Genomic DNA, 27,446 nt, shown 5'->3' with positions numbered 1-27,446 from the left:
GCCGTTTTACAGCCCTCTAACCAATTGTACTATTATGTGTGTTTTTCCGCGTTATTTGTAATTTATTTTGTACATAATGTTTCTGCCATCGTCTCTTATAACCAAAGAGAGCTTCTGGATATCAGGACAGCGATTACTCACCTCGCATTGGACAAATATTTTTTCTTCAACGAGGCGTTCGCGAAGGATATCATACAGACACCCGACAAGGCCCAGATCCCCGTCATTCGCGTGAGGAAGAGACAGAGATATCGCGGACGCAGATCCGGGTGCCTCGTAAGGATCCGACGGCGAGCGAGTAAACTGCCTCTCCCATCAATCCTATTAGCCAACGTTCAATCTTTTGAGAATAAAATTGACGATTTAAGATTACGGTTATCCTACCAACGGGACATTAAAAACTGTAATATCTTATGTTTCACGGAGTCGTGGCTGAACGACAACAATGATAACATTCAGCTAGCGGGCTATACGCTACATCGACAGGACAGAACTGCAGACTCTGGTAAGACAAGGGGTGGCGGTCTCTGTATATTTGTAAACAACAGCTGGTGCACAAAATCAAATACCAAGGAAGTCTCGAGGTTTTGCTCGCCTGAGGTAGAGTATCTTATGATAAGCTGTAGACCACACTATTTACCAAGAGAGTTTTCATCTATATTTTTCATAGCTGTCTATTTACCACCACAAACCAATGCTGGCATTAAGATTGCACTGAATGAGTTGTACAAGGCCATTAATCAACAGGAAAACGCTCATCCAGATGCAGCGCTCCTAGTAGCCGGGGACTTTAATGCAGGGAAACTTAAATCCGTTCTACCTAATTTCTACCAGCATGTTAAATGTGCAACCAGAGGGAAAAAAACTCTAGACCACCTTTACTCCACACACAGAGACGCATACAAAGCTCTCCCTCGCCCTCCATTTGGCAAATCTGACCATAACTCTATCCTCCTGATTCCTGCTTATAAGCAAAAACTGAAGCAGGAAGCAACAGTGATTCGGTTAATAAAAAAGTGGTCAGATGACGCAGATGCTAAGCTACAGGACTGTTTTGCTAGCACAGACTGGAACATGTTCCGGGATTCTTCAGACAGCATTGAGGAGTACACCACATCAGTCACTGGCTTCATCAATAAGTGCATCGATGATGTCGTCCCCCACAGTGACCGTACGTACATACCCCAACCAGAAGCCATGGATTACAGGAAACATCCGCACTGAGCTAAAGGGTAGAGCTGCCGCTTTCAAGGAACGGGACTCTAACCCGGACGCTTATAAGAAATCCCGCTATGACCTCCGACGAACCATCAAACAGGCAAAGAGTCAATACAGGTCTAAGATTGAATCATACTACACTGGCTCTGACGCTCGTCGGATGTGGCAGGGCTTGAAAACTATTACAGACTACAAAGGGAAGCACAGCCGCGAGCTGCCCAGTGACACAAGCCTACCAGACGAGCTAAACCACTTCTATGCTCGCTCGAGGCAAGCAACACTGAAGCATGCATGAGAGCACCAGCTGTTCCGGACGACTATGTGATCACGCTCTCCGTAGCCGATGTGAGTAAGACTTTTAAGCAGGTCAACATTCACAAGGCCGCAGGGCCAGACGGATTACCAGGACGTGTACTCCGAGCATGTGCTGACCAACTGGCAAGTGTCTTCACTGACATTTTCAACATGTCCCTGACTGAGTCTGTAATACCAACATGTTTCAAGCAGACCACCATAGTCCCCGTGCCCAAGAACTCTAAGATAACCTGCCTAAATGACTACCGACCCGTAGCACTGACGTCTGTAGCCATGAAGTGCTTTGAAAGACTGGTCATGGCTCACATCAACAGCATAATCCCAGAAACCCTAGACCCACTCCAATTTGCATACCGCCCCAACAGATCCACAGATGATGCAATCTCTATCGCACTCCACACTGCCCTTTCCCACCTGGACAAGAGGAACACCTACGTGAGAATGCTATTCATTGACTACAGCTCAGCATTCAACACCATAGTGCCCTCTAAGCTCATCACTAAGCTAAGGATCCTGGGACTAAACACCTCCCTCTGCAACTGGATCCTGGACTTCCTGATGGGCCGCCCCCAGGTGGTAAGGGTAGGTAACAACACATCTGCCACACTGATCCTCAACACGGGGGCCCCTCAGGGGTGCGTGCTCAGTCCCCTCCTGTACTCTCTGTTCACCCATGACTGCATGGCCAGGCACGACTCCAACACCATCATTAAGTTTGCCGACGACACAACAGTGGTAGGCCTGATCACCGACAACGATGAGACAGCCTATAGGGAGGAGGTCAGAGATCTGGCCGTGTGGTGCCAGGACAACAACCTCTCCCTCAACGTGACCAAGACAAAGGAGATGATTGTGGACTACAGGAAAAAAAAGAGGACTGAGCACGCCCCCATTCTCATCGACGGGGCTGTAGTGGAACAGGTTGAGAGCTTCAAGTTCCTTGGTGTCCACATCACCAACGAACTATCATGGTCCAAACACACCAAGACAGTCGTGAAGAGGGCACGACAAAGCCTATTCCCCCTCAGGAGACTAAAAAGATTTGGCATGGGTCCTCAGATCCTCAAAAATTCTACAGCTGCACCATCGAGAGCATCCTGACTGGTTGCATCACCGCCTGGTATGGCAACTGCTTGGCCTCTGACCGCAAGGCACTACAGAGGGTAGTGCGTACGGCCCAGTACATCACTGGGGCAAAGCTCCCTGTCATCCAGGACCTCTATACCAGGCGGTGTCAGAGGAAGGCCCTCAAAATTGTCAAAGACTCCAGCCACCCTAGTCATAGACTGTTCTCTCTGCTACCGCACGGCAAGCGGTACCGGAGTGCCAAGTCTAGGTCCAAAAGACTTCTCAACAGCTTCTACCCCCAAGCCATAAGACTCCTGAACAGCTAATCATGGCTACCCGGACTATTTGCACTGCCCCCCCACCCCATCCTTTTTACGCTGCTGCTACTCTGTTAAGTATTTATGCATAGTCACTTTAACTCTACCCACATGTACATATTACCTCAACTACCTCAACTAGCCGGTGCCCCCCGCACATTGACTCTGCAACGGTACCCCCCTGTATATATAGCCTCCCCTACTGTCACTTTATTTTACTGTATATATAGCCTCCCTACTGTCACTTTATTTTACTTCTGCTCTTTTTTTTCTCAACACTTTTTGTTGTTGTTGTTTTATTCTTACTTTTTTGTTTAAAATAAATGCACTGTTGGTTAAGGGCTGTAAGTAAGCATTTCACTGCAATGTCTGCACCTGTTGTATTCGGCGCATGTGACCAATAAAATTTGATTTGATTTGATTCGGAAATTATTCAGACCCCTTCCCTTTTCCACATTTTGTTACGTTACAGCCTTATTCTAAAATGGATTAAATAAATGTTTTTCCTCATCAATCTACACACAATACCCCATAATGACAAAGCGAAAACAGGTTTTGTTTTTGTAAAAAAAATATTATAAAAAAAAACTAAAATACCTTATTTACATAAGTATTCAGACCCTTTGCTATGAGACTCGAAATTGAGCTCAGGTGCATCTTGTTTCCATTGATCATCCTTGAGATGTTTCTACAACTTGATTGGAGTCCACCTGTGGTAAATTCAATTGATTGGACATGATTTGGAAAGGCACACACCTGTCTATATAAGGTCCCACAGTTGACAGTGCATGTCAGAGCAAAAACCAAGCCATGAGGTCGAAGGAATTGTCCGTAGAGCTCCAAGACAGGATTGTGTCGAGGCACAGATCTGGGGAAGGGTACCAAAAAATGTCTGCAGCATTGAAGGTCCCCAAGAACACAGTGGCCTCCAACATTCTTAAATGGAAGAAGTTTGGAACCACCAAGACTCTTCCTAGCGCTGGCCGCCTGGCCAAACTGAGCAATCGGGGGAGAAGGGCCTTGGTCAGGGAGGTGACCAAGAACCCGATGGTCACAGAGCTCCAGAGTTCCTCTGTGGAGATGGGAGAACCTTCCAGAAGGACAACCATCTCTGCAGCACGCCACCAATTAGGCCTTTATGGTAGTGGCCAGACGGAAGCCACTCTTCAGTAAAAGGCACATGACAGCCCGCTTGGAGTTTGCCAAAAGGCATCTAAATACTCTCAGACCATGAGAAACAAGATTCTCTGGTCTGATGAAACCAAGATTGAACTCTTTGGCCTGAATGCCAAGCGTCACATCCCTACGGTGAAGCATGGTGGTGGCAGTATCATGCTGTGGCGATGTTTTTCAGCGGCAGGGACTGGGAGACTAGTCAGGATCGAAGGAAAGATGAATGGAGCAAAGTACAGAGAGATCCTTGATGAAAACCTGCTCCAGAGCGCTCAGGACCTCAGACTGGGTCGAAGATTCACCTTCCAACTGGACAACGACCCTAAGCACACTGCCAAGACAACGCAGGAGTGGCTTCGGGACAAGTCTCTGAATGTCCTTGAGGGGCCCAGCCAGAGCCCGGACTTGAATTGCAGTTGTAAATGTTTCCAATAGTGACTGATAGCTTTACAGTTAATATTACTTTATAGCCTTTTAGCTATTTTACACAGCATTTTATGTCATATAGCTAGATAGCTATCTACGTTTTTAAGTAAGAGCTTTTCAATTGGCATCTCTCCCAATGTTTTCAGTCACAGGTGGGGACTGGATTAGGTGTGAGCAGTGCAGGAGGTGGGCTCATGAGTTGTGCTCGACTTTTACTGGGCATAGCTTTATTTGTGACCTATGTACAGATTAGAATGGTGCAATAGCAGAGCATAAGAGAGTTGCCACACCAATGTTACACTGAATTAATCCAATGTTATGAGTTATATTCCATTCCAATATTATATTCCAATTAATATTTATTTTAATGAATTAAAAACAACTATTGAAAACCTTTTGCTCCTGAATGTCATTTTAAAGACTGCTGGGATGTAAAATCTTGCATTATTCAAATCATATTTAGTGCGATTGTATATAATGGATTGTATAGAAAAGGAACAACAAAGAGAGAACAAAGAAAATGAATGTGTAGGTGAGTTAAAAAGAGGGACTTTACATAATATCTCCTCATAGTGCAGATATTTTATGGTGACATGTGCAACACCAAAATATACTTAAGTATTAAAAGTATAAATAATTTCAAATTCCCTATATGAAGCAAACCAGATGGCACAATTGTATTGTTTTTTTAAATTTACAGATAGCCAGGGGCACACTCCAACACTCAGACATAATTTACTAAAGATGCATTTGTGTTTAGTGAGTCCACCAGATCAGAGGCAGTAGGGATGACCAGGGATGTTCTCTTGAAGTGTGTGAATTTGACCATTTTCCTTTCCTGCTAGCCATTCAAAATGTAACGAGTACTTTTGGATGTCAGGGAAAATGTCTGGAGTAAAAAGTACATTATTTTCTTTAGGAATGTAGTAAAGTAAAAGTTGTCAAAAATATAAATAGTAAAGTAAAGTACAGATACCCCATAAAACTACTTAAGTAGTTTACACCACTGCTGGCACCCCGGGGGCCAGTTACTCCATATGGGGGGTGGGGGAGCACGGGGGCGCAGTTACGCCGGTTCTTTAAAAAAATGCCCCTTTTCTAAAAACAACATTTCATTAAATAACTAAAGTGTCAACTGTAGCCATTTATTTCCCTTTATAGTTTATTCGCCTAAGCATGACCTTCATCCACATACCAATTTTTTTTCCAAACGTTGCTTTTTTGTGTCAGCAATTAGACATTGTTCTTAGGGGGGGCTAGTTACCCCCTAGTACCCTACTGGTTTCAATTACATGTGAGGAAGTGTTTATAAAATAATCCCTGTAACATTCCTATGGTCGGAACATGGTAAGACATGTAAGTTGGGCTTTTAAACAATTACATTTATGGTTAAATAGTTTGCAGTGTGCAACAGGCACTGGCCTTTCTCTATCAGAACAACAGTGACTCAAGTATGTCGACAGAATCAAGCCTTTAGATATTAATAATGATCCTACATTATATTTGTCAAACATGACTGGTGTTTAGCCTTGTATGTAATTAAGTCTCATTTAAGTTTGGCTACATTTTCAGGCGGCTCATGTCACGACATGACAGACTGTAGCCAATACGCATAGGCTATCCCCTACACTTCGACATGTAGGCTAATTATTTATGTACATTTACAAACACTTATGTTTTTCTTAAAAGAATAGCTATTGTTTTTCGGTTTTCAAATCAATTTAATTGGCTATTTTAATGGCCAATTAAATTGATTTGAAAACCGAAAAACAATAGCTATTCTTTCAGATGGCAGATTGGGCACCTCTTCAAGGACAAAATGGCCTTGCCCCTAAAATCACGAAATTCCAGCTCAACTCAGCAAGTGTATTGTCCTGCTGATAGCCCATCAAGGGTGGATGGCTTCTTTTGTATTCTAATAATAGGTTAGGCTGCCGAACGATTTACACCTGGCCCGTGGTTGAGGCATAGCCAGCTGTGAACTCTGCAGCATGCTTCAGACAACCAATGTGAATGAGACAACTTTGCCTACTGTTAATTCTTGCCTTATATGTTGGCATGCATAACCTTATTTAACCAATTCTGATATTTTGAATGATGTGATAGGCTTTGCACTGAATCATACAGTATTATGCCGGTTGAAAGAGGAATTTTTATAATATTAGCGTTATATCAACACACTCGTCACTCCCGTTCAACAACTCTAAATTGCTTTTGCATGTGCTCCAAATGAATAACTTGAAATAACATATACAGTACCAGTCAAAAGTTTGAACACACCTACTCATTCCAGGGTTTGTCTTTATTTGTACTATTTTCTACATTGTAGAATAATAGTGAAGACATAAACTATGAAATAACACATATGGAAAAGTGTTAAACAAATCAAAATATATTTGAGATTCTTCAAATAGCCAACCTTTGCCTTGATGACAGCTTTGCACACTCTTGGCATTCTCTCAACCAGCTTCATGAGGTAGTTACCTGGAATGCAATTAACAGGTGTGCCTTCTTAAAAGTTAATTTATGGAATTTCTTTCCTTCTTAATGCGTTTGAGCCAATCAGTTGTGTTGTGGCAAGGTAGGGGGGTATACAGAAGATAGCCCTATTTGGTAAAAGACCAAGTCCATATTATGGCAAGAACAGCTCAAATAAGCAAAGAGAAACGACAGTTCATCATTACTTTAAGACATGAAGGACAGTCAATCCGGAAAATGTCAAGAACTTTGAAAGTTTCTTCCAGTGCAGTCGCAAAAACCATCAAGCGCTATGATGAAACTGGCTCTCATGAGGACCTCCACAGGTATGGAAGACCCAGAGTTACCTCTGCTGCAGAGGATACGTTAATTAGAGTTACCAGCCTCAGAAATTGCAGCCCAAATAAATACTTCACGGAGTTCAAGTAACAGACATATCTCAACATCAACTGAGGAGACTGTGTGAATCAGGCCTTCATGGTCGAATTGCTGCAAAGAAACCACTACTAAAGGACACCAATAAGAAGAAGAGACTTGCTTGGGCCAAGAAACACGAGCAATGGACATTAGACCAGTGGAAATGTGTCCTTTGGTCTGGAGTCCAAATTTGAGATTTTTGGTTCCAACCGTCGTGTCTTTGTGAGACGCGGTGTGGGTGAACGGCTGATCTCTGCATGTGTATTTCCTACTGTAATGCATGGAGGAGGAGGTGTTATGATGTGGGGGTGCTTTGCTGATGACACTGTCTGTGATTTATTTAGAATTCAAGGCACACTTAACCAGCATGGCTACCATTATTAATTAAATAATCGAAAGGAAAATGTGATTATTTATTAGCGTAATGGTTATAAGTATTTTAGGCATATCATTTGAATTAGGCCTCGTGTAAAGTAATTGTCAAAAGCGCAAGAGATACTGTTGCATGTAGGTCTAGATTATTTATGGGTTCATCATATAGAAATATAAAAACATTATTTGAACACCTCCAAAGCAATTGCCTGTCTATTGTGCAGGAACCACTGACTCACTGCCTTTTTCTATAATCAAGACACCTGCTGGTAACTCTTAACTGTTAGGACAGCACATGAGGTCTCCTAAATATCTGTCGACTAGGTGGAACTCGTATGACTGGAGAGGCTTCACACATAGCTTCAAGCATAACAAGTTATGGTATTGACTAAACAGGACGCACTCTTAGGCCTACAGCGCAATGGTGGTAATACAAGGCTACTACTATAAGAAGCCTAATAATGATAATGACATTACTTATTATAATGATGATCAATAAGAAGGAGATCAAGAAAAAGGAGGGTAGAGGAGCTAGAGCTGCTTGCGTATGTGTGTGACAAACCAGTGGTGTTAGATTACAATATCATTTTTCTGCCCATTTGGAACAGTGTAAACAACACCTAAATAAGTAATACCAGAGTCTGTTCTAACGTAAAAAAAATTGTAAAGCCTTTATTATAGCATAGCAAAGACAGATTTGTGAAATTGCTTTATCCAACATTTTGCAGTTGCGTGAGGCTTGGTGCTCACGGAATCAGTAGGCTATTAAACAAACAGGCAACAGAAGCAGGATCTGTCTTATTTCTGTAGATATATATATGGATGATTTATAAAGCCAGGCAAGTTTAACAGTTAGGCTATTCATTATAGACCTAATTAAGTTGGGGTTTCCACTCTCCTCAATATTTGCTATTATTCACATGTAGGGAAAGGCGCCAATTCAATGGCGCACAGAAGATTGTTTCAGAACCCTGGACAGCTATATTTTTCAGCATAGGGCTGAGTGACACGGTCATTTGTGGCTTTTGTTCAAAATAAGTTATACTATAAAGCAGAGTTAAAGACACATTCTTTCTTTCTGATTGTTTTTAGCATACCAAGTCTCTCTCGCTATAGCTCATTTTGTTTGAATTATTATGTGAATTATAATAAATTGACATTTTTAGGGGTTGATGCATTTTCGTTAGGGAAAATCAGGTCTGTGATATTGAGTTACAAATGTAAAACTTTAGAGGACTTAAGCCTCAAATACATTGCAAATTTGCCCGTTTTGGCCATTAGGCTACACTTTACAATAGGAATCAAAGCTGACTGATGGCAGCATCTATCTGTAGTCTAAACTGTGGCACAAATTGGGGGATTTTTCACACCTAACCAAGCTATTAGACTAGCCCTTTGTAAATGAATGGAGGTGTGAATGCTTCTGTCTGAGAGTCTCTCTCCTCTTGCACTAGAATCCTGCATCGGGCAAAAGAATCAGCTGACGGGTGGTCTCGGGGTTGAGAGAACTTGGGTAAATACAATGGCGCAATTACACTTGACATGTGGATGCCGATTTTTGAAAAATAGGATACCTATGCCTTACAATCCATTACATAAACAAAGAGTGGGTGCTCGTGGAGAGGGTGCTATTCACCACAGAGTGGGACAGTTTCCAGCTCAAAACTGCAGAAAACATAAGGCCAGCTATTGTGAAAGAATACTTGTGGATCTTGTTGATTTCCTCTATCGCTTCAAAGAGGTCACACTCGCCTTGGAGGCAAGCAAACAGCCTACTCTTCACCTTGGAATGATGTGGTTCCAAAGGAAAGCGTCACCTACAGATGGATTTGTGGTGTCAGAGAGAAGCCAGCTGCGGGATTGCGACCAGGCATTTCTGCACAAGAAATCCGAGTGATGGACTGTTTTTGAAGTTATTGTTTTAGTAGCTTTATTTGTTGGCTAATATTAGAAGGCTCTTTGAGTTGTCAATATGCCACATTGCATTGTGAAAATAAAAAGGTATCGTTCTTAATTCATGGCATAGTTTCTGTTTAGCCAAATGTTGAATAGACATGCAGACAAATTAATTCATGCAGGAAAAGAGGAATACTAGCCTACTGTCTGTAGTCATAAAAACAATTAGGCTAAATCAATTTGTTATTTTGTTGGGTAATGGATCGGCTCTCTTAATGTAGTGTTGTGGTGTCTCTCTTGTCGTGATGTGTGTTTTGTCCTATATTTTTATTTTAAATCCCAGCCCCCGTCCCCGCAGGAGGCCTTTTGCCTTTTGGTAGGCCGTCATTGTAAATAAGAATTTGTTCTTAACTGACTTGCCTAGTTAAATAAAATAAAAAGAAATTGCTGTGCTTATAATGTGAAGAAATAGCCTAATAATTAATCAACATTTTAAGCTAAACATTCTCATTTGTTGCGTCAGGCTCATTGTTTAAAACCGGTGTTTTTATACTAGTGGTTGTATTAATTTGGGATCTATCGTATCCCACAACTGTCCCAGACTATGTTTGGAATAATTATTTCGCACACAGAATAGAATAGGTCAACTTTTGTACTATGGGGGATAGTAGATTGACATAGGCTAGTGATTTTGCTGTTCGTTAGGCCTACTCATCTTGTTGGCTGATGAAAAGTAAATGTGGACAGTTCTTCCAATATCTTCAATATGCGCCTCGGAATTGGATAAGGACACGCGCAGTTGCGTCCCCGATGTGTCTGTCTTCACTTGTAGCCGGTGAGAGAGACCCGATCATGTGACTGAGAGCCATGTGAATGAGAGGTGCTTCCGCACGCAGCCGGGAGAAGGGAATTATTATTATTATTTTCAGCCCTAGTGCACAACGGCCGCAAAAGGCTTTTCTTTTAGGGGGCATTACGGCCACACAGTCGCATCATGCAGCCTTAGAATGTATTAAAAATCATATAGCCCAGTTTGTACCACAACTGAAGTTACATAAATAACTCAAAATTAAGCATATAGGAATACCTGTTTCTTTGTTAACCGCTCAACACAGAATAGCCGCATGAGCGCACTCCCTCATCGTTTGGAGAAAATATCCTTTCTATTTTATTCAGCTATGTTCAATTGTATTCTTCATACTATAAAATAATGCCACGGAATTCTAAGCAAATATTTTCTGCTAAATGAACTACTGTAGCCCACAGCCATATGGCATAGCCAGATCAGGGCCTAACATAAGGACAACTCAGAGTATGCTATTCTGTTCTTCTTAAATAGACCACATTTTCTTCATATCATGTTTCTTTAGACCTGTCTAAAATAAATAATTGATTTATTGTGGTGGTGTAGGCTATATTACATGGATTTATTAGACTTTTAAAATGTAGATGTTCCAAAGGTCTGCATCAGTGGCTTGTAGGTATGCGTGGAAGCCAGGAGATGCTAAACGTGTTTATGTTAATTAACAGTTAATTACCGAGAGACCGGCAGTTATTTGCTTGACAATCACCGGCTGACAAAATGTCATGACCGCCTAGGTGTGAGCATGTGGGTCTGAGCAGGTGGGATGTAGTTGATGCTTGTGTGATGTTGTCGATTGTATGTGTATGTTTTGTATTGTTAAAAAAATATTGCCACAATTACAGCTCCCAACACCAATCTGTTTATTAATTATGAATATGATTGATTTGATTTATTTCGTTTACATTCTTCATTGTAACCACAATGTCACAAATAATTTAACACATACACAACATGAGCAGATTAACTTGATCAAAACATTTATTTAAGAAAGACTATCAGAAAGAATGTCGGTACTTATTTATTTTGATCCAAAGCCACAAATGAGTGAGTCACTCAGCTTCATGCTGACAAACAGAGCATGTGAGCGGAGCGAGCGTGGAGCGTGAGCGGGCGGATTTTGGACAGGGCGCAGAGCGGCATTTTTAAAAGGACGGAGCGTCGCTCTATGTCCCGCTCCAATTTCGCGCGCTGACACCACGAGTTTGAAGCATGCTCAAGCCTGACCCAGAATCCATCTGTTTAATTTAATTTGTGTCGCCCATGAATTTGTATTTTATAGAGTGAGAGGAGCAGAAGCAGCAACAAGAGAAAAGGGTTAAGGAACAAGGGAGAGAAAAAGAGAGCTGGATGTAGCATTAAAAAAAATGATTTACATGGACTATGAACCGCTGAGTAAAGGAGAACGCGAAGGGATGCAACACTTCGCCAGCGCAGCTCAACCGGGCTACACCCCCCCATGCTACAACACCGTACAGGACACGCTCATGCCACATGCCCTGGAAGAGATGGAAGCCAAACTGCAAGACCTATTTCAAAATGGTGATGGGCTTGTTCTGTCAGTGTTCATTTGGACCAGTAGAAGAGGGCACAGCTTCCTTGGCATCGTGGCCAGTTTCATTGATGGGACGTTCCGGGGGCACACTGTTTTGTTGGGCTGTGAGCACATACAGGGGCACCATACCGCAGATCGTATTTACCAAAAGTATGAAAGTGTACTGAAATATTGGAACGTGCAACGACGTGTGATTCGGGTCATCCCTGACAGTGCCAGCAACATGATCAAGGCGTTTAACCTCCTCCCTGGCACTGAAGAGGAGGCGGAAGGTGAAGTGACTGCGGATGCCAGCAGCAGCGCAGAACATGAATAGGAGGATGAGGGACCACCTGCGCCCTCGCAAGTCCATGTGGAAGTGATAACCTCTAATGTAGAAACTATGATGAATCAGTACTTTACTGTGTCAAATTTACATCTGAGATGCCCCATTCACATGCTTCAGCTGGCGATCAAAGACGCCGTTAACGAGCACGACAACATTAATAGGCTGTTAGTCGGGCACCTGGTGAAAAGTGTACGCAAGAGCACCCTGAACACAGAGGAAACCGACCAATTAGGTGTCCGCCCCACAAATGCCTGCGCCACTCAATGGAGCAGCCAGCTGTGGATGATTCAGTCGTTCATCCGGTTGTTCCAAAAAGACCCGTTATGGGAAAACAAAAGTCTAATGTTGCTAACATCACCCTGAATCAAGTACGGCAGCTGACGCACCTTGTCAGTGTGCTGACACCACTGGCAGACCTCACAGACAAAATGCAGAAGGAGCTGGGGAACCTGGGGATGATCCTCCCTGCTGTCACAGATATCAAATCCCTGCTCACCGATGACACTCACGCTGCACTTCCAATGGGCATCGCTGCTTTTGCAGAAACATTGGAAAACAACGTGTCAATTCGCTATGGAATATACTATACTGATAAACATCTAATTTTAGCATCAGTGTTAGATCCCTGTTTCAAGACAGAATGGATAATCCGAGATGAGTCTGTATGCAACAAACTCAGGGCGATAAGGTAAGGCTGTGGTTTAAGATAAAAGTGAAATACATGCAGATTTTGTTCCTTTTTTGGAGCGAGCGGGTGAGCGATTTGAGTGGAGCGCGATGCAAACTGCGTTGAGCGCTGAGCGATAATGAGCGGACTGGCCTGATGTGGCTTTGAGCGGGGGAGCGGAGGGGTGAACAGGTCCGTGAGCGAGGAGCTGAGATTCTCACCGATCCAATCCGCTCATATGCTCTGCTGACAAATATAGCTTTATGCTGCAAAATAGCCTACTAAATAGGCCAAGCCTAAATGAATACATTAAATTGCCTAAATAAACTAGTAAATTTCATAAAACAAATTAAATAACATTTTTCCGTCCATATCCTTGCTGGACTCTTTCATTCAGTTTCTTTTTCACATCAGCAAAGAAGGACTCCATGTTTCAGAAACTCACTTTATATAGAGGTGCTATCATTCTTTCCACACTGTGGTAATTAAAGCCAGTTTGTAATCTTAGAATTCTTTCTGTCTGTTTTTCGAGGGAAAGAAACCAAAAGCAACACCAAAAGCATAATCAGCGTTCTAACTCCTCCTTGTGATAGTGAGACGGAATGACGCAATTTACCACAATCTGCCACTATCTACCACAAAGTGTTGCGGCATAAGCTTTAAACTTTTAATTGAGGAACCAGTGTATGTCCTATGTGCCTGTTTTCAGTCCACTTCCACCCAACCACCCTGATATTTAATGGAAAGTAGTACTAGTTACCACTTATGTTCTGTTTGTGTTTTCAGTATAATATCCATGCATACCCGACCACGGTAATCTTTAACAAGTCCTCCATCCATGAGTACGAGGGACATCACTCTGCTGACGGAATCCTGGAGTTCATACAGGTGAGAAGCTTACCATTAGCCTAGTTCACAGTATCGTGCCATCTCCTTGCGAGCCAGTGCTTAGAGCGCCCATGAGGTTTAAAACTAAGAGACTTTACCTTGTGGAGGAAATGTAGCACTCTCCCATTGCCAATGGTCTGAATAGTCTGTTACTGTTATACAGTACAGCTGTACTGTAGTGACTCCTCTGTTTCTCCCCACTCTTCCAGGACTTGGTCAACCCCACGGTGGTGACCATGGACCCAGATAGCTTTGCAGAGCTGGTGAAGAGGAGGAAACACAGCGAGACCTGGATGGTGGACTTCTATGCCCCGTGGTGTGGGCCCTGTCAGGCCCTGCTGCCCGAGTGGAGGAGGATGGCACGGGTAGGTAGTGGATTGTAGAGTGGTAGGCTGTAGAGAGTACCTACTAGGTAGTAGGCAGTAGGATGGTAGACTTCTATGCCCACTGGTGTGGGCCCTGCCAGGCCCTGCTGCCAGAGTGGAGGAGAATGGCACGGGTACTTTCAGTAGGGCAGTAGGTACAGCAACAGAGCTTCCACTGACGTGTTCTCTTGATATTGGGGGCTTGAATCTAGCATAGATAGAGATACATGATATCATCTATCAAGATAAAATATGAGCATTATCTCATTTCATTCTAGGGTGGGTGGGTGTAATCAACAAATCCAACTTAATGCATTTGTCAAGAAGATTTTCTAAATGGTGATGTCTCCTCAGGCGGTGAATGGTATGATAAAGGTGGGGACGGTGGACTGTCAGAAACACCACTCCTTCTGCCAAGGAGAGAGTGTCAGAGCCTACCCTGAAATACGCCTCTACCCTCAGAATGCCAACCGACGAGACATATACCAGTATGTACCTTACTGTTCTTTCAGAGATGCTTGATTCATACCCTAGTCTTACTACAGTTACTGTTTACGTGTTCTACAGGTTACACTAAGTTTACATGTTGTAAAGTTTACAGTAAATTATGTTGTAAAATGTACACTAGATTATATTGTAACGTTTACATTAAGTTATGTTGTAAAGTCTGTAAATAAGAGGGCTGTTTTTATTTCTCTCACCAGGAGTTACAACGGCTGGCACCGAGACGCTCACTCTCTCAAAGTCTGGGCTATGGGGTAAGTTCTGTCCTCTGTGTTTCTTTCCTAGCCTTTTAATAATCATCATTATAGGAACATGAATATCTGATTTGTAGTCAACAGAATGGAATTCATGCAGTGTGTGTCTGTGTCTATATCTGTGTCTTAGTACTCTCCCAAGAGCGTCAGTGGATCTGACTCCGGATGACTTCAGGAACAAGGTAATAGGAGGGAAGGATCACTGGGTGGTGGACTTCTATGCTCCGTGGTGTGGACCATGCCAGCACTTTGCTCCAGAGTTCGAGGTCCTCGCTGGGGTAAGATATCTTCTCCACTCCTCCATCTCTCAAACACATGTTTCTGGGCCTGTTTTCATAAAGTATCACAGAGTAGGAGAGCTGATCTAGGACCAGGCCCCCCCTGTCCATGTAGGCTAATCTTATTTATTATGATATAAATGGCTAAACTGATCTCCTCTGAGACACTTCATGAATACGGCCCCTATTCATGCTTATAATATGAATACATTGTATTTTCATGCTACAGCAAAGTTATTGTACTTTATACAACGGGTGGGTCTAAAGTACAATAAGTGGGTGGGTCTAAAGTTAAAACGGGTGGGTCTAAAGTTAAAACCGCATTCCAGCCGGTGTCTATTCCACAAGTTACCACCGGCTAAAACTATGACGGGAAAATGCCTATTTACTCTGTTCCATCTGACTGCGCAATCCACTGTCTCATCAACCCAGTCAGGCACTTTATAAACTTGATCTACACTATTAAAAGCATCTAGACATTATCTCACATTTCTTTTAGACTAACATTTAGTTTTCAACAGCGGAGATTTGTATAAACCTTGCTGTCTGTCTCTGACATTTGCAACATTGTTTCAATATTCAAATTGGATCTCCAGCTGTCCCATAGTAATGAACGTGTCAGGAGTCGGGACGAGACAGACAGGCAGGCAGCGTTTCTCAGCCAGTCAAAATCGTGAATCGGCTGGAATAATTTTTATGGATATATAAAAAGAAATTTCAATTTACAACAGGTAAAACCAAACGAAGTGCAGCTAATTTGCAGTCTTTCCAGCTTCAGTTTGAAGTGATTGTGTTAGCTGTGTTGTTGGCTAGCTCCTCTGAACAACAGTGTTCTGATGAGAGAGCACATTTTCTATGCCAGGCGAAATCACGCCTCATTAGCTCATTGTTATGGATGTCTAAATAAATGTCACTAGAAAACAGTTTATGCAAATACAGCTACTGTTGTTATTTGAGCTGCACTGTTTGACGTGACTGTATGTTAGCCTCAGTTGGCTAGCTAGCAAGCAAGGGATAAGAACTTTGCCAGCCAGTATGGCAATGGAACATTTAGAACAAACGACTGGGTCGCGTCCATAGATACAGTACAAAAAGACTGAACAACTGGGTTGTGTCTCTGGCAACTGAACCGATAGAACGAACGACCAGCCGGCTTGGGTAGCAACCCTAGATTTGTGTCGGGACTATATCTTGTGGAAGGATGAAATAGTATGAATAAATTAATCAAAATAATGTTTTTAATGAAAATATGTCAATCATTTATTGAATATGTTGAACCCGTTGTATAAAAGCGATAATCCCCTCGAAGCCATTGTTTGGAGGATATATTGGCACGGTTTGCTGGCCCTCAACTTAGTCTCGGACCTAACAACACCCGTACCAATATATCCTCCAAATACCGGCTTCTCTGGCATTATCACTTAAGTATCTCCCTCTCCACTCATGTGCTGTGCTTTCACCACTAGGCTGGTAACAGTATCACAGTAGCAATGGAGTGCCTTGTGTGTCTCTGCTCTGAATAATGTAATGGATCTGAAGTGTCTGAGTCACTGGGCGGCCATCTCTTTGTCTGTGCCCAAATGGCACCCTATTCACTATTTATATGTGTATGTGACTAATACAATTTGATTTCATTTAGCAACCATTTTTGATTAGAACAAACAATCAGTGTGCTTGGCTAGCATCCATTAATAATAAAAGTTATACATTTGCTTTATGAGTAGCGGGTGGCAACACATACATACAGTGATTTCAATGGGTCTTTCTCCATTCTGATTATTTTATACTGTTCAATTAAACTTCAACCCAAAATATTTTTTTGCATTTTCATCAACTTCCTGTACTAATTTCAGATCATTTCCACACTGCCACCTAGGGTTGCACAATATGAGCAAACAACCTAGGTCTTATTTTTAACCAAATGTTGTAATTGCGATTTGACTTGCGATTGATAGCAAAACACTTGGGTGAACCGAATGATTATTCTAATTATATAGTTAGAATATAATAGTGGGCACTTTGAATAAAGTGTTGTTTGACATGACAACGAATGAAAATGCCAGGGAGGAGTTATTGTGACAGGTACGTTTACATTTACGTCATTTAGCAGACGCTCTTATCCAGAGCGACTTACAAATTGGTGCATTCACCTTATAGCCAGTGGGATAACCACTTTACAATATGTATTTTTATTTTATTTTGGGTGGGGTACGGGGGGGTAGAAGGATTACTTTATCCTATCCCAGGTATTCCTTAAAGAGGTGGGGTTTCAAGTGTCTCCGGAAGGTGGTGAGTGACTCCACTGTCCTGGCGTTGTGAGGGAGCTTGTTCCACCATTGGGGTGCCAGAGCAGCAAACAGTTTTGACTGGGCTGAGCGGGAACTGTGCTTCCGCAGAGGTAGGGGGGCCAGCAGGCCAGAGGTGGATGAACGCAATGCCCTCGTTTGGGTGTAGGGACTGATCAGAGCCTGAAGGTACGGAGGTGCCGTTCCCCTCACAGCTCCGTAGGCAAGCACCATGGTCTTGTAGCAGATGCGAGCTTCAACTGGAAGCCAGTGGAGTGTGCGGAGGAGCGGGGTGACGTGAGAGAACTTGGGAAGGTTGAACACCAGACGGGCTGCGGCATTCTGGATGAGTTGTAGGGGTTTAATGGCACAGGCAGGGAGCCAAGCCAACAGCGAGTTGCAGTAATCCAGACGGGAGATGACAAGTGCCTGGATTAGGACCTGTGCCGCTTCCTGTATAAGGCAGGGTCGTGCTCTCCGAATGTTGTAGAGCATGAACCTACAGGATCGGGTCACCGCCTTGATGTTAGCGGAGAACGACAGGGTGTTGTCCAGGGTCACGCCAAGGCTCTTCGCACTCTGGGAGGAGGACACAACGGAGTTGTCAACCGTGATGGCGAAATCATGGAACGGGCAGTCCTTCCCCGGGAGGAAGAGCAGCTCCGTCTTGCCGAGGTTCAGCTTGAGGTGGTGATTCGTCATCCACACTGATATGTCTGCCAGACATGCGATTCACCACCTGGTTATCAGAAGGGGGAAAGGAGAAGATTAGTTGTGTGTCGTCTGCGTAGCAATGATAGGAGAGGCCATGTGAGGATATGACAGAGCCAAGTGACTTGGTGTATAGCAAGAATAGGAGAGGGCCTAGAACTGAGCCCTGGGGGACACCAGTGGTGAGAGCACGTGGTGCGGAGACAGCTTCTCGCCACGCCACTTGGTAGGAGCGACCGGTCAGGTAGGACGCAATCCAAGAGTGAGCCGCGCCGGAGATGCCCAGCTCGGAGAGGGTGGAGAGGATGATCTGATGGTTCACAGTATCAAAGGCAGCAGACAGGTCTAGAAGAACAAGAGCAGAGGAGAGAGAGTTAGCTTTAGCAGTGCGGAGAGCCTCCGTGACACAGAGAAGAGCAGTCTCAGTTGAATGACCAGTCTTGAAACCTGACTGGTTTGGATCAAGAAGGTCATTCTGAGAGAGATAGCAAGAGAGTTGGCTAAAGACGGCACGTTCAAGAGTTTTGGAGAGAAAAGAAAGAAGGGATACTGGTCTGTAGTTGTTGACATCAGAGGGAATCGAGTGTTGGTTTTTTGAGAAGGGGTGCAACTCTCGCTCTCTTGAAGACGGAAGGGACATAGCCAGCGGTCAAGGATGAGTTGATCAGCGAGGTGAGGTAAGGGAGAAGGTCACCGGAGATGGTCTGGAGAAGAGAGGAGGGGATAGGGTCAAGCGGGCAGGTTGTTGGGCGGCCGGCCGTCACAAATCGCAAGATTTTATCTGGAGAGAGAGGGGAGAAAGAAGTCAAAGCATAGGGTAGGGCAGTGTGAGCAGGACCAGAAGTGTCATTTGACTTAACAAACGATGATCGGATGTCGTCAACCTTCTTTTCAAAATGGTTGACAAAGTCATCCACAGAGAGGGGGGGGAGGAGGATGATTCAACAGGGAGGAGAAGGTGGCAAAGAGCTTCCAAGGGTTAGAGGCAGATGCTTGGAATTTAGTGGTAGAAAGTGGCTTTAGCAGCAGAAACAGATGAAGAAAATGTAGAGAGGAGGGAGTGAAAAGATGCCAGGTCTGCAGGGAGTCTAGTTTTCCTCCATTTCCGCTCGGCTGCCCGGAGCCCTGTTCTGTGAGCTCGCAATGAGTCATCAAGCCACGGAGCAGGAGGGGAGGACCGAGCCGGTCGGGAGGATAGGGGACATAGAGAGTCAAAGGATGCAGAAAGGGAGGAGAGGAGGGTTGAGGAGGCAGAATCAGGAGATTGGAGGGAGAAGGATTGAGCAGAGGGAAGAGATGATAGGATGGAAGAGGAGAGAGTAGCGGGAGAGAGAGAGCGAAGGTTGCGACGGCGCATTATCATCTGAGTAGGGGCAGAGTGAGTAGTGTTGGAGGAGAGCGAGAGAGAAAAGGATACAAAGTAGTGGTCGGAGACATGGAGGGGAGTTGCAGTGAGATTAGTAGAAGAACAGCATCTAGTAAAGATGAGGTCAAGCGTATTGCCTGCCTTGTGATTAGGGGGGGGGCGTGAGAGGGTGAGGTCAAAAGAGGAGAGGAGTGGAAAGAAGGAGGCAGAGAGAAATTAGTCAAAGGTAGACGTAGGGAGGTTGAAGTCACCCAGAACTGTGAGGGGTGAGCCATCCTCAGGAAAGGAACTTATCAAGGCGTCAAGCTCATTGATGAACTCCCCAAGGGAACCTGGAGGGCGATAAATGACAAGGATGTTAAGCTTGAATGGGCTAGTGACTGTGACAGCATGGAATTCAAATGAGGAGATAGACAGATGGGTCAGGGGAAAAAGAGAGAATGTCCACTTGGGAGAGGATGAGGATTCCTGTGCCACCACCCCGCTGACCAGATGCTCTCGGGGTATGCGAGAACACATGGTCAGACGAGGAGAGAGCAGTAGGAGTAGCAGTGTTTTCAGTGGTAATCCATGTTTCCGTCAGCGCCAAGAAGTCGAGGGACTGGAGGGTAGCATAGGCTGAGATGAACTCTGCCTTGTTGGCAGCAGAATGGCAGTTCCAGAGGCTGCCTGAGACCTGGAACTCCACGTGGGTGGTGCGTGCAGGGACCACCAGGTTAGAGAGGCAGCAGACACACGGTGTGAGGCGTTTGTATAGCCTGTGCGGAGAGGAGAGAACAGGGATAGACAGAGGCATAGTTGACAGGCTACAGAAAATGGCTACAATAATGCAAAGGAGATCGGAATGAAATGAACTAAACATCTGGGAAAGGAGAGAGCTGGGCCTCCCTCACTTATGTTTCACTGAAACACCCAAATATAACTCTCCCAACTTCCACCTCTGAAACTATAATTGTTGTAAACTACAGCGGTTCAATGTTTTCTAGGAATAGACTAACTTCGTTTATTCAGCTAACTTGGTACAGTATTCTTCCGTGAAAATCGTTCAGGGCACCTAGTCATATGACGCCACAGCCAACTAGCATGCCGGACTCCAACAACACGGTTTAGCACCAATACTCGGCCACAACAAACCACCAGTGTGTCAACACGCCAAGCAGATCATTTGTGTCCGTGTCTAACGTTGTGGGTTAGTCCCGACAGCTTGAGCGAGTCCGTCATCAACTTATTCAGCCAGTTAGTTAGCTAGAATAGTCAGCATACTAGCTAGCCATTGCTTTCAGACAAAGAAGAAACCCCTCCTCCCATTGCACGAACACACAGAGAGAGCCAAGCTAACGTTAACTAGTCACCCATGTCCCGAATTCCCTTGAACGACTCTGGCTACCAGTATGTAAAAACAAAACACAAATGTAGGTTATAACTTACCCCTAGCAGCTACTGTTAGCTAGCCAAGTGCAAAGCTAGCCACTGAATTGACTCTGCCAGTTCGCGTCTGTTTGCTAGGTCGTTCCAGCCATTGTTAGTAGCTATCCAGGTAGCAACAAGCTAGCTAAATTTCAAGCACAGTAGCCAGTTTCTACCTAACGTTAACGCTTCAGACAATGAGGTTAGAAAAACAGCTGAATGGTAGGCATTATTGTATGTAACTATTGTAGGCAGCTAGCTGGCGTAATTACAGGTACTCTCAGGCGTGAAACAACTATCCACAGTTGCAAATAGTTACCAGTAGCTACCCGCTAGCTAGTCCAGGTAGTGGGTTAGCTAGCTAGCTTCGTGCTTCACCGGGCTCAGCCGAATACAATACTAGCCTACAATAATTACATACAACAACCCACGATAACTACCTACAATACCTAACTACAATCTAAATACATAGTTTGGGCTTTGTCGAGTAAAGCTTAAACTATGTATATATGTACACTGCTCAAAAAAATTAAGGGAACACTTAAACAACACATCCTAGATCTGAATGAATGAAATAATCTTATTAAATACTTTTTTCTTTACATAGTTGAATGTGCTGACAACAAAATCACACAAAAATTATCAATGGAAATCAAATTTATCAACCCAGGTCTGGATTTGGAGTCACCCTCAAAATTAAAGTGGAAAACCACACTACAGGCTGATCCAACTTTGATGTAATGTCCTTAAAACAAGTCAAAATGAGGCTCAGTAGTGTGTGTGTGGCCTCCACGTGCCTGTATGACCTCCCTACAACGCCTGGGCATGCGCCTGATGAGGTGGCGGATGGTCTCCTGAGGGATCTCCTCCCAGACCTGGACTAAAGCATCCGCCAACTCCTGGACAGTCTGTGGTGCAACGTGGCGTTGGTGGATGGAGCGAGACATGATGTCCCAGATGTGCTCAATTGGATTCAGGTCTGGGCCAAACCGGTCATGCTGGAGGATGTTGCAGGCAGCAGAACGTTCTCCACGGCGTCTCCAGACTCTGTCACGTCTGTCACAAGTGCTCAGTGTGAACCTGCTTTCATCTGTGAAGAGCACAGGGCGCCAGTGGCGAATTTGCCAATCTTGGTGTTCTCTGACAAATGCCAAACGTCCTGCACGGTGTTGGGCTGTAAGCACAACCCCCACCTGTGGACGTCGGGCCCTCATACCACCCTCATGGAGTCTGTTTCTGACCGTTTGAGCAGACACATGCACATTTGTGGCCCTCCTACGGCCTCCTCCACGTCTCCTGATGTACTGGCCTGTCTCCTGGTAGCGCCTCCATGCTCTGGACACTACGCTGACAGACACAGCAAACCTTCTTGCCACAGCTCGCATTGATGTGCCATCCTGGATGAGCTGCACTACCTGAGCCACTTGTGGTGAAAAAATCTGTCGATGTGCCTTTGAGCAAGGCACTTAACCCTAATTGCTTCTGTAAGTCGCTCTGGATAAGAGCGTCTGCTAAATGACTAAAATGTAAATGTAAAATGTCTTGACCAGAGCCCTATGGATAATGTAGTGGGTCTGAAGTGTTGATTCACTGGGCGGCCATGTCTTTGGGCGCATCCCAAATGGCACCCTATTCACTATGTGGCGCACTACTTTTGACCAGAGCCCTATGGGTCTCCCTATGGGCCCTGGTCAAAAGTAGTGTATTATATAGGGAAAAGGGTGCTTTTTCTGACGCAATCCTTGTCTAGATGGTGAAAGGGAGCGTGAGGGCAGGGAAAGTAGACTGTCAGGCCCACTACCAGACCTGTCAGTCAGCCGGCATCACAGCCTATCCCAGCGTTCGATTCTACCCACACCTGGGCACCAAGAAGGTAAGAGACTCCTGACTGGTTACTTTTTTATGTGTAAGCTGTTTGTCCAGGTAAGTTATTTAGAAGACAACACATTCTCTTTTATAATAACGACCTGACAAAGAGGGGGCAATGATACAGTTTGTTTTCATCATAGCAGCTTATCGTTATCTTACTTATTCCTGTCCTTGTTAGACTGGAAAACAAACTGCAAGTTAAAGACATTTGATTACTATCTATCAGAAGTTCCAGTAGTTAGATATTCTCATTGTAACTTGTTAAACTGTATATTTGATTTAATATTTTTCTTCAACCTTTTGCCTAAAGTTGTTTACCATTTATATTATTGGAGAGTCCCCCAGAGCACTGTACCCTAACTAATCCCTCCTCTCCATCCCTCTACCCCTCCATGTCCCTCCATCCATCCCTCTACCCCTCCATGTCCCTCCATCCATCCCTCTACCCCTCCATGTCCTCTCCATCCATCCCTCCCTCATCATCCTTTCATCAATCCCTCCATCCACCCCTCCCTCCTTTCATCCCTCCGTCCCCAGCGCGACCAGGGAGGGGAGCACGTCAACAGCCGGGATGCTAATATCATCGCAGGCATCCTCCGCCAGAGGCTCCAGCAGCTATCTCCATGGTTACAGGGAAAGGCGGACAACTTCAAGGTACGCTTCTTATGCGATTCAGCAACTCTGCAATCACCATGTTGCTTTTTAATCTTAGTAGCTATCTCTTTCCTTTTGCAGTCGAGCAGAATTATATTAAATTCTGGCACAGACTTTTAGATGAGAGTTTGGGTTCTGGGCTTTGGATTAGCTAATTCAGCCAAGATGACTGCTAATAATATTTATTTATAATATTATTATCATTTGGGGGTGCTCAATAGGGTTTAGGTCTGGAGACATGCTTGGCCAGTCCATCACCTTTACCCTCAGCTTCTTTAGCAAGGCAGTGGTCGTCTTGGAGGTGTGTTTGGGATCGTTATCATGTTGGAATACTGCCCTGCGGCCCAGTCTCCGAAGGGAGGGGATAATGCTCTGCTTCAGTATGTCACAGTACGTGTTGGCATTCATGGTTCCCTCAATGAACTGTAGCTCCCCAGTGCCGGCAGCATTCATGCAGCCCCAGACCATGACACTCCCACCACCATGCTTGAATGTCGGCAAGACACACTTGTCTTTGTACTCCTCACCTGGTTACTGCCACACACGCTTGTCACAATAATTGTGTTATCTCAATGGTTGAAGTCAAATACTTCTTAAATCTTTGAATAATTCCCAGAGGTGTAAATGTCTAGTTTAAATAAATGTAACAAAGACCCCTTTTTTTGCAATGGTCAGCCTTTATTCATGAGAGCGCTCTGCCACAAAATGGACGTACAATATTTTTATACACACACGTCAGAGGAAAAATCCCACCCCGCTTTAGGCGGGCTATATTTTTCCACTGTACACATCTTGTAAGCTCACGCCTGGGTTTAGCTCATGTGATTATCCTCTGCTCTCCTGACCATCAGGTCACACACACACACACACACACACACACACACACACACATTCTTATCATAGTCTACTCCTTGCTCGGGCAGGCTGCATTCTTTCTCTATTCCCATACATAGTTATCTCACAATATCCTGCAAGTCTCTCACTCCCCTTCCCTGTGTGTTTTTGGAACCAGTCTCCTGTTATTGGTTTCAATCATTTTGCACTTCTGCTTGCCTAATTACAAGACACAAATACTCTGTTGCTGGGTAAATATGCATCTTATATAAACACATTTGATTAACTCTCTAAGCTCTAGTCTACTAATAGTCATACATTATTAATTTAACTGAGGGTGTGACATTTTAGTCATATCTTACTCACACATTTCTTTATCAACGCTTGACACCATCTGAACCAAATAAGTTTATCTTGGTCTCATCAGACCACAGGACATGGTTCCAGTAATCCATGTCCTTAGTCTACTTGTCTTCAGCAAACTGTTTGCGGGCTTTCTTGTGCATCATCTTTAGAAGAGGCTTCCTTCTGGGATGACAGCCATGCAGACCAATTTGATGCAGTGTGCGGCGTATGGTCTGAGCACTGACAGGCTGACCCCCCACCCCTTCAACCTCTGCAGCAATGCTGGCAGCACTCATACGTCTATTTCCCAAAGACAACCTCTGGATATGACGCTGAGCACGTGCACTCAACTTCTTTGGTCGACCATGGCGAGGCCTGTTCTGAGTGGAACCTGTCCTGTTAAACCGCTGTATGGTCTTGGCCACCGTGCTGCAGTTCAGTTTCAGGGTCTTGGCAATCTTATAGCCCAGGCCATCTTTATGTAGAGCAACAATTCTTTTTTTCAGATCCTCAGAGAGTTCTTTGCCATGAGGTGCCATGTTGAACTTCCAGTGACCAGTATGAGGGAGTGTGAGAGCGATGACACCAAATTTAACACACCTGCTCCCCATTCACACCTGAGACCTTGTAACACTAACGAGTCACTTGACACCGGGGAGGGAAAATGGCTAATTGGGCCCAATTTGGACATTTTCACCTAGGGGTGTACTCACTTTTGTTGCCAGCGGTTTAGACATTAATGGCTGTGTGTTGAGTTATTTTGAGGGGACAGCAAATGTACACTGTTATACAAGCTGTACACTCACTACTTTACATTGTAGCAAAGTGTCATGTCTTCAGTGTTGTCACATGAAAAGATATACTCAAATATTTACAAAAATATGAGGGGTGTACTCACTTTTGTGAGATACTATACCTTACATCTAGATAGATAATACTTATATGTTATACATCATGTTTTCAGTCATAACTATTATAGAACATGAGCTTTTAAACCCACCCCTCAGCTACTCTCAGTCCATCCCACCTATCTCCGTAAACAGCTCTCTTATGATTTCCATGTGCCATATATTTTTCAACTGCTAATAGTTAGTTGAAGTAACTTTGGATTGTGTTGGCTCAGTGTATCAAACCACAATCTCTCTCTTTCTCTCTCTCTTTCTGCAGGATGAATTATGAGTTCAAGGGGGTCGATTCCACTGAGATGCTTTTCCTTATTGAAAATGGAAACGTAAAGGACGGTCAAATGCACACACTTAACAAAGACTCTGAGAAGAGATTTGTTTCTGCAAGGAGGATTACTGCCAAGGAAAGAAGATGTTATCGAAAGGTTACCCCAGTACTGTCGGACTGTCAAAACAAACAAAAACGTTTCTCTAAACTGAGTCAACGATAAGGAAAGACTCTGAATCGCTGTCGTAGGTTTTACTAGTTATATAGGGGGAGTGTGTCCATATGGTAGGTGTTGACCTGCCTGATATCTGAATGTACTGTCTGATGTAGGTTGGGGACAATATATTTTATGCTTATATTTGTGATGATACAAAATGGCAGTTTATCAGTTTATAAGGGGACTGCCAATGTGAATGCCTCGTGTTGATTCAACTTGAACCATTTGAGTGTAGCGAACAGTGTTTTATTCATTCCGTGAAGTGACCACTGACTGTGTTGGTTGTATTATTATGATGATACCAATATATTTGTTTGTCTGCTGATAGTAGCCTAAGGGTTCAGTATGCGACCTCTGCATACAGTAAAACACACACACACAAACAAGCACAGTTTAGAAAAGGAATCCTGTACACTGAAAACAATTAACAGAACGTATGTTGCCAATTCACTCCACATCATTCATTAATATGTTACTGTTTGCCATCACTGAAATGTGAATGGAAATTGTTTGATTAGTTGTGGGATGATGCAGTCTTGCAAACGTTTACTGTCATACCAGTAATGTGGGAAAGCTAGCATGGTTTTATATATATAATGTCTTTGTAATCTGGTATTTTCAACTCAAAATACAATACTATCCTTGGATGATGTTTGATAGTAACTTACAGTGGGGAAAAAAAGTATTTAGTCAGCCACCAATTGTGCAAGTTCTCCCACTTAAAAAGATGAGAGAGGCCTGTAATTTTCATCATAGGTACACGTTAACTATGACAGACAAAATGAGAGAAAAAAAATCCAGAAAATCACAATGTAGGATTTTTAATGAATTTATTTGCAAATTATGGTGGAAAATAATTATTTGGTCAATAACAAAAGTTTCTCAATACTTTGTTATATACCCTTTGTTGGCAATGACACAGGTCAAACGTTTTCTGTAAGTCTTCACAAGGTTTTCACACACTGTTGCTGGTATTTTGGCCCATACCTCCATGCAGATCTCCTCTAGAGCAGTGATGTTTTGGGGCTGTCGCTGGGCAACACAGACTTTCAACTCCCTCCAAAGATTTTCTATGGGGTTGAGATCTGGAGACTGGCTAGGCCACTCCAGGACCTTGAAATGCTTCTTACGAAGCCACTCCTTCGTTGCCCGGGCGGTGTGTTTGGGATCATTGTCATGCTGAAAGACCCAGCCACGTTTCATC

At 43.9% G+C, this 27,446-nt stretch overlaps 1 protein-coding gene across 1 annotated transcript in view; it reads left to right on the top strand.

The window, feature by feature from the left end:
• LOC121555129 (dnaJ homolog subfamily C member 10-like) overlaps positions 1-26,887 on the top strand; it is a 36,167-nt gene extending 9,280 nt beyond the window's left edge. Inside the window, exons 15-22 of the mRNA XM_041868932.2 lie at positions 13,879-13,980; positions 14,190-14,345; positions 14,700-14,833; positions 15,050-15,103; positions 15,234-15,381; positions 22,901-23,023; positions 23,557-23,673; positions 26,020-26,887. Coding sequence (XP_041724866.2) covers positions 13,879-13,980; positions 14,190-14,345; positions 14,700-14,833; positions 15,050-15,103; positions 15,234-15,381; positions 22,901-23,023; positions 23,557-23,673; positions 26,020-26,031 — 846 coding nt within the window. The 3' untranslated portion in view covers positions 26,032-26,887. The remainder of the gene's footprint in view (positions 1-13,878; positions 13,981-14,189; positions 14,346-14,699; positions 14,834-15,049; positions 15,104-15,233; positions 15,382-22,900; positions 23,024-23,556; positions 23,674-26,019) is intronic.
• The last annotated feature ends 559 nt before the right edge of the window (positions 26,888-27,446 follow it).

This window comes from Coregonus clupeaformis, chromosome 40, assembly GCF_020615455.1.
Source record: "Coregonus clupeaformis isolate EN_2021a chromosome 40, ASM2061545v1, whole genome shotgun sequence".
Taxonomy (NCBI): Eukaryota; Metazoa; Chordata; class Actinopteri; order Salmoniformes; family Salmonidae; genus Coregonus; species Coregonus clupeaformis.
The sequence above is the reverse complement of the archived record's forward strand: the minus strand, read 5'-3'. Positions and strand labels throughout refer to the sequence as shown.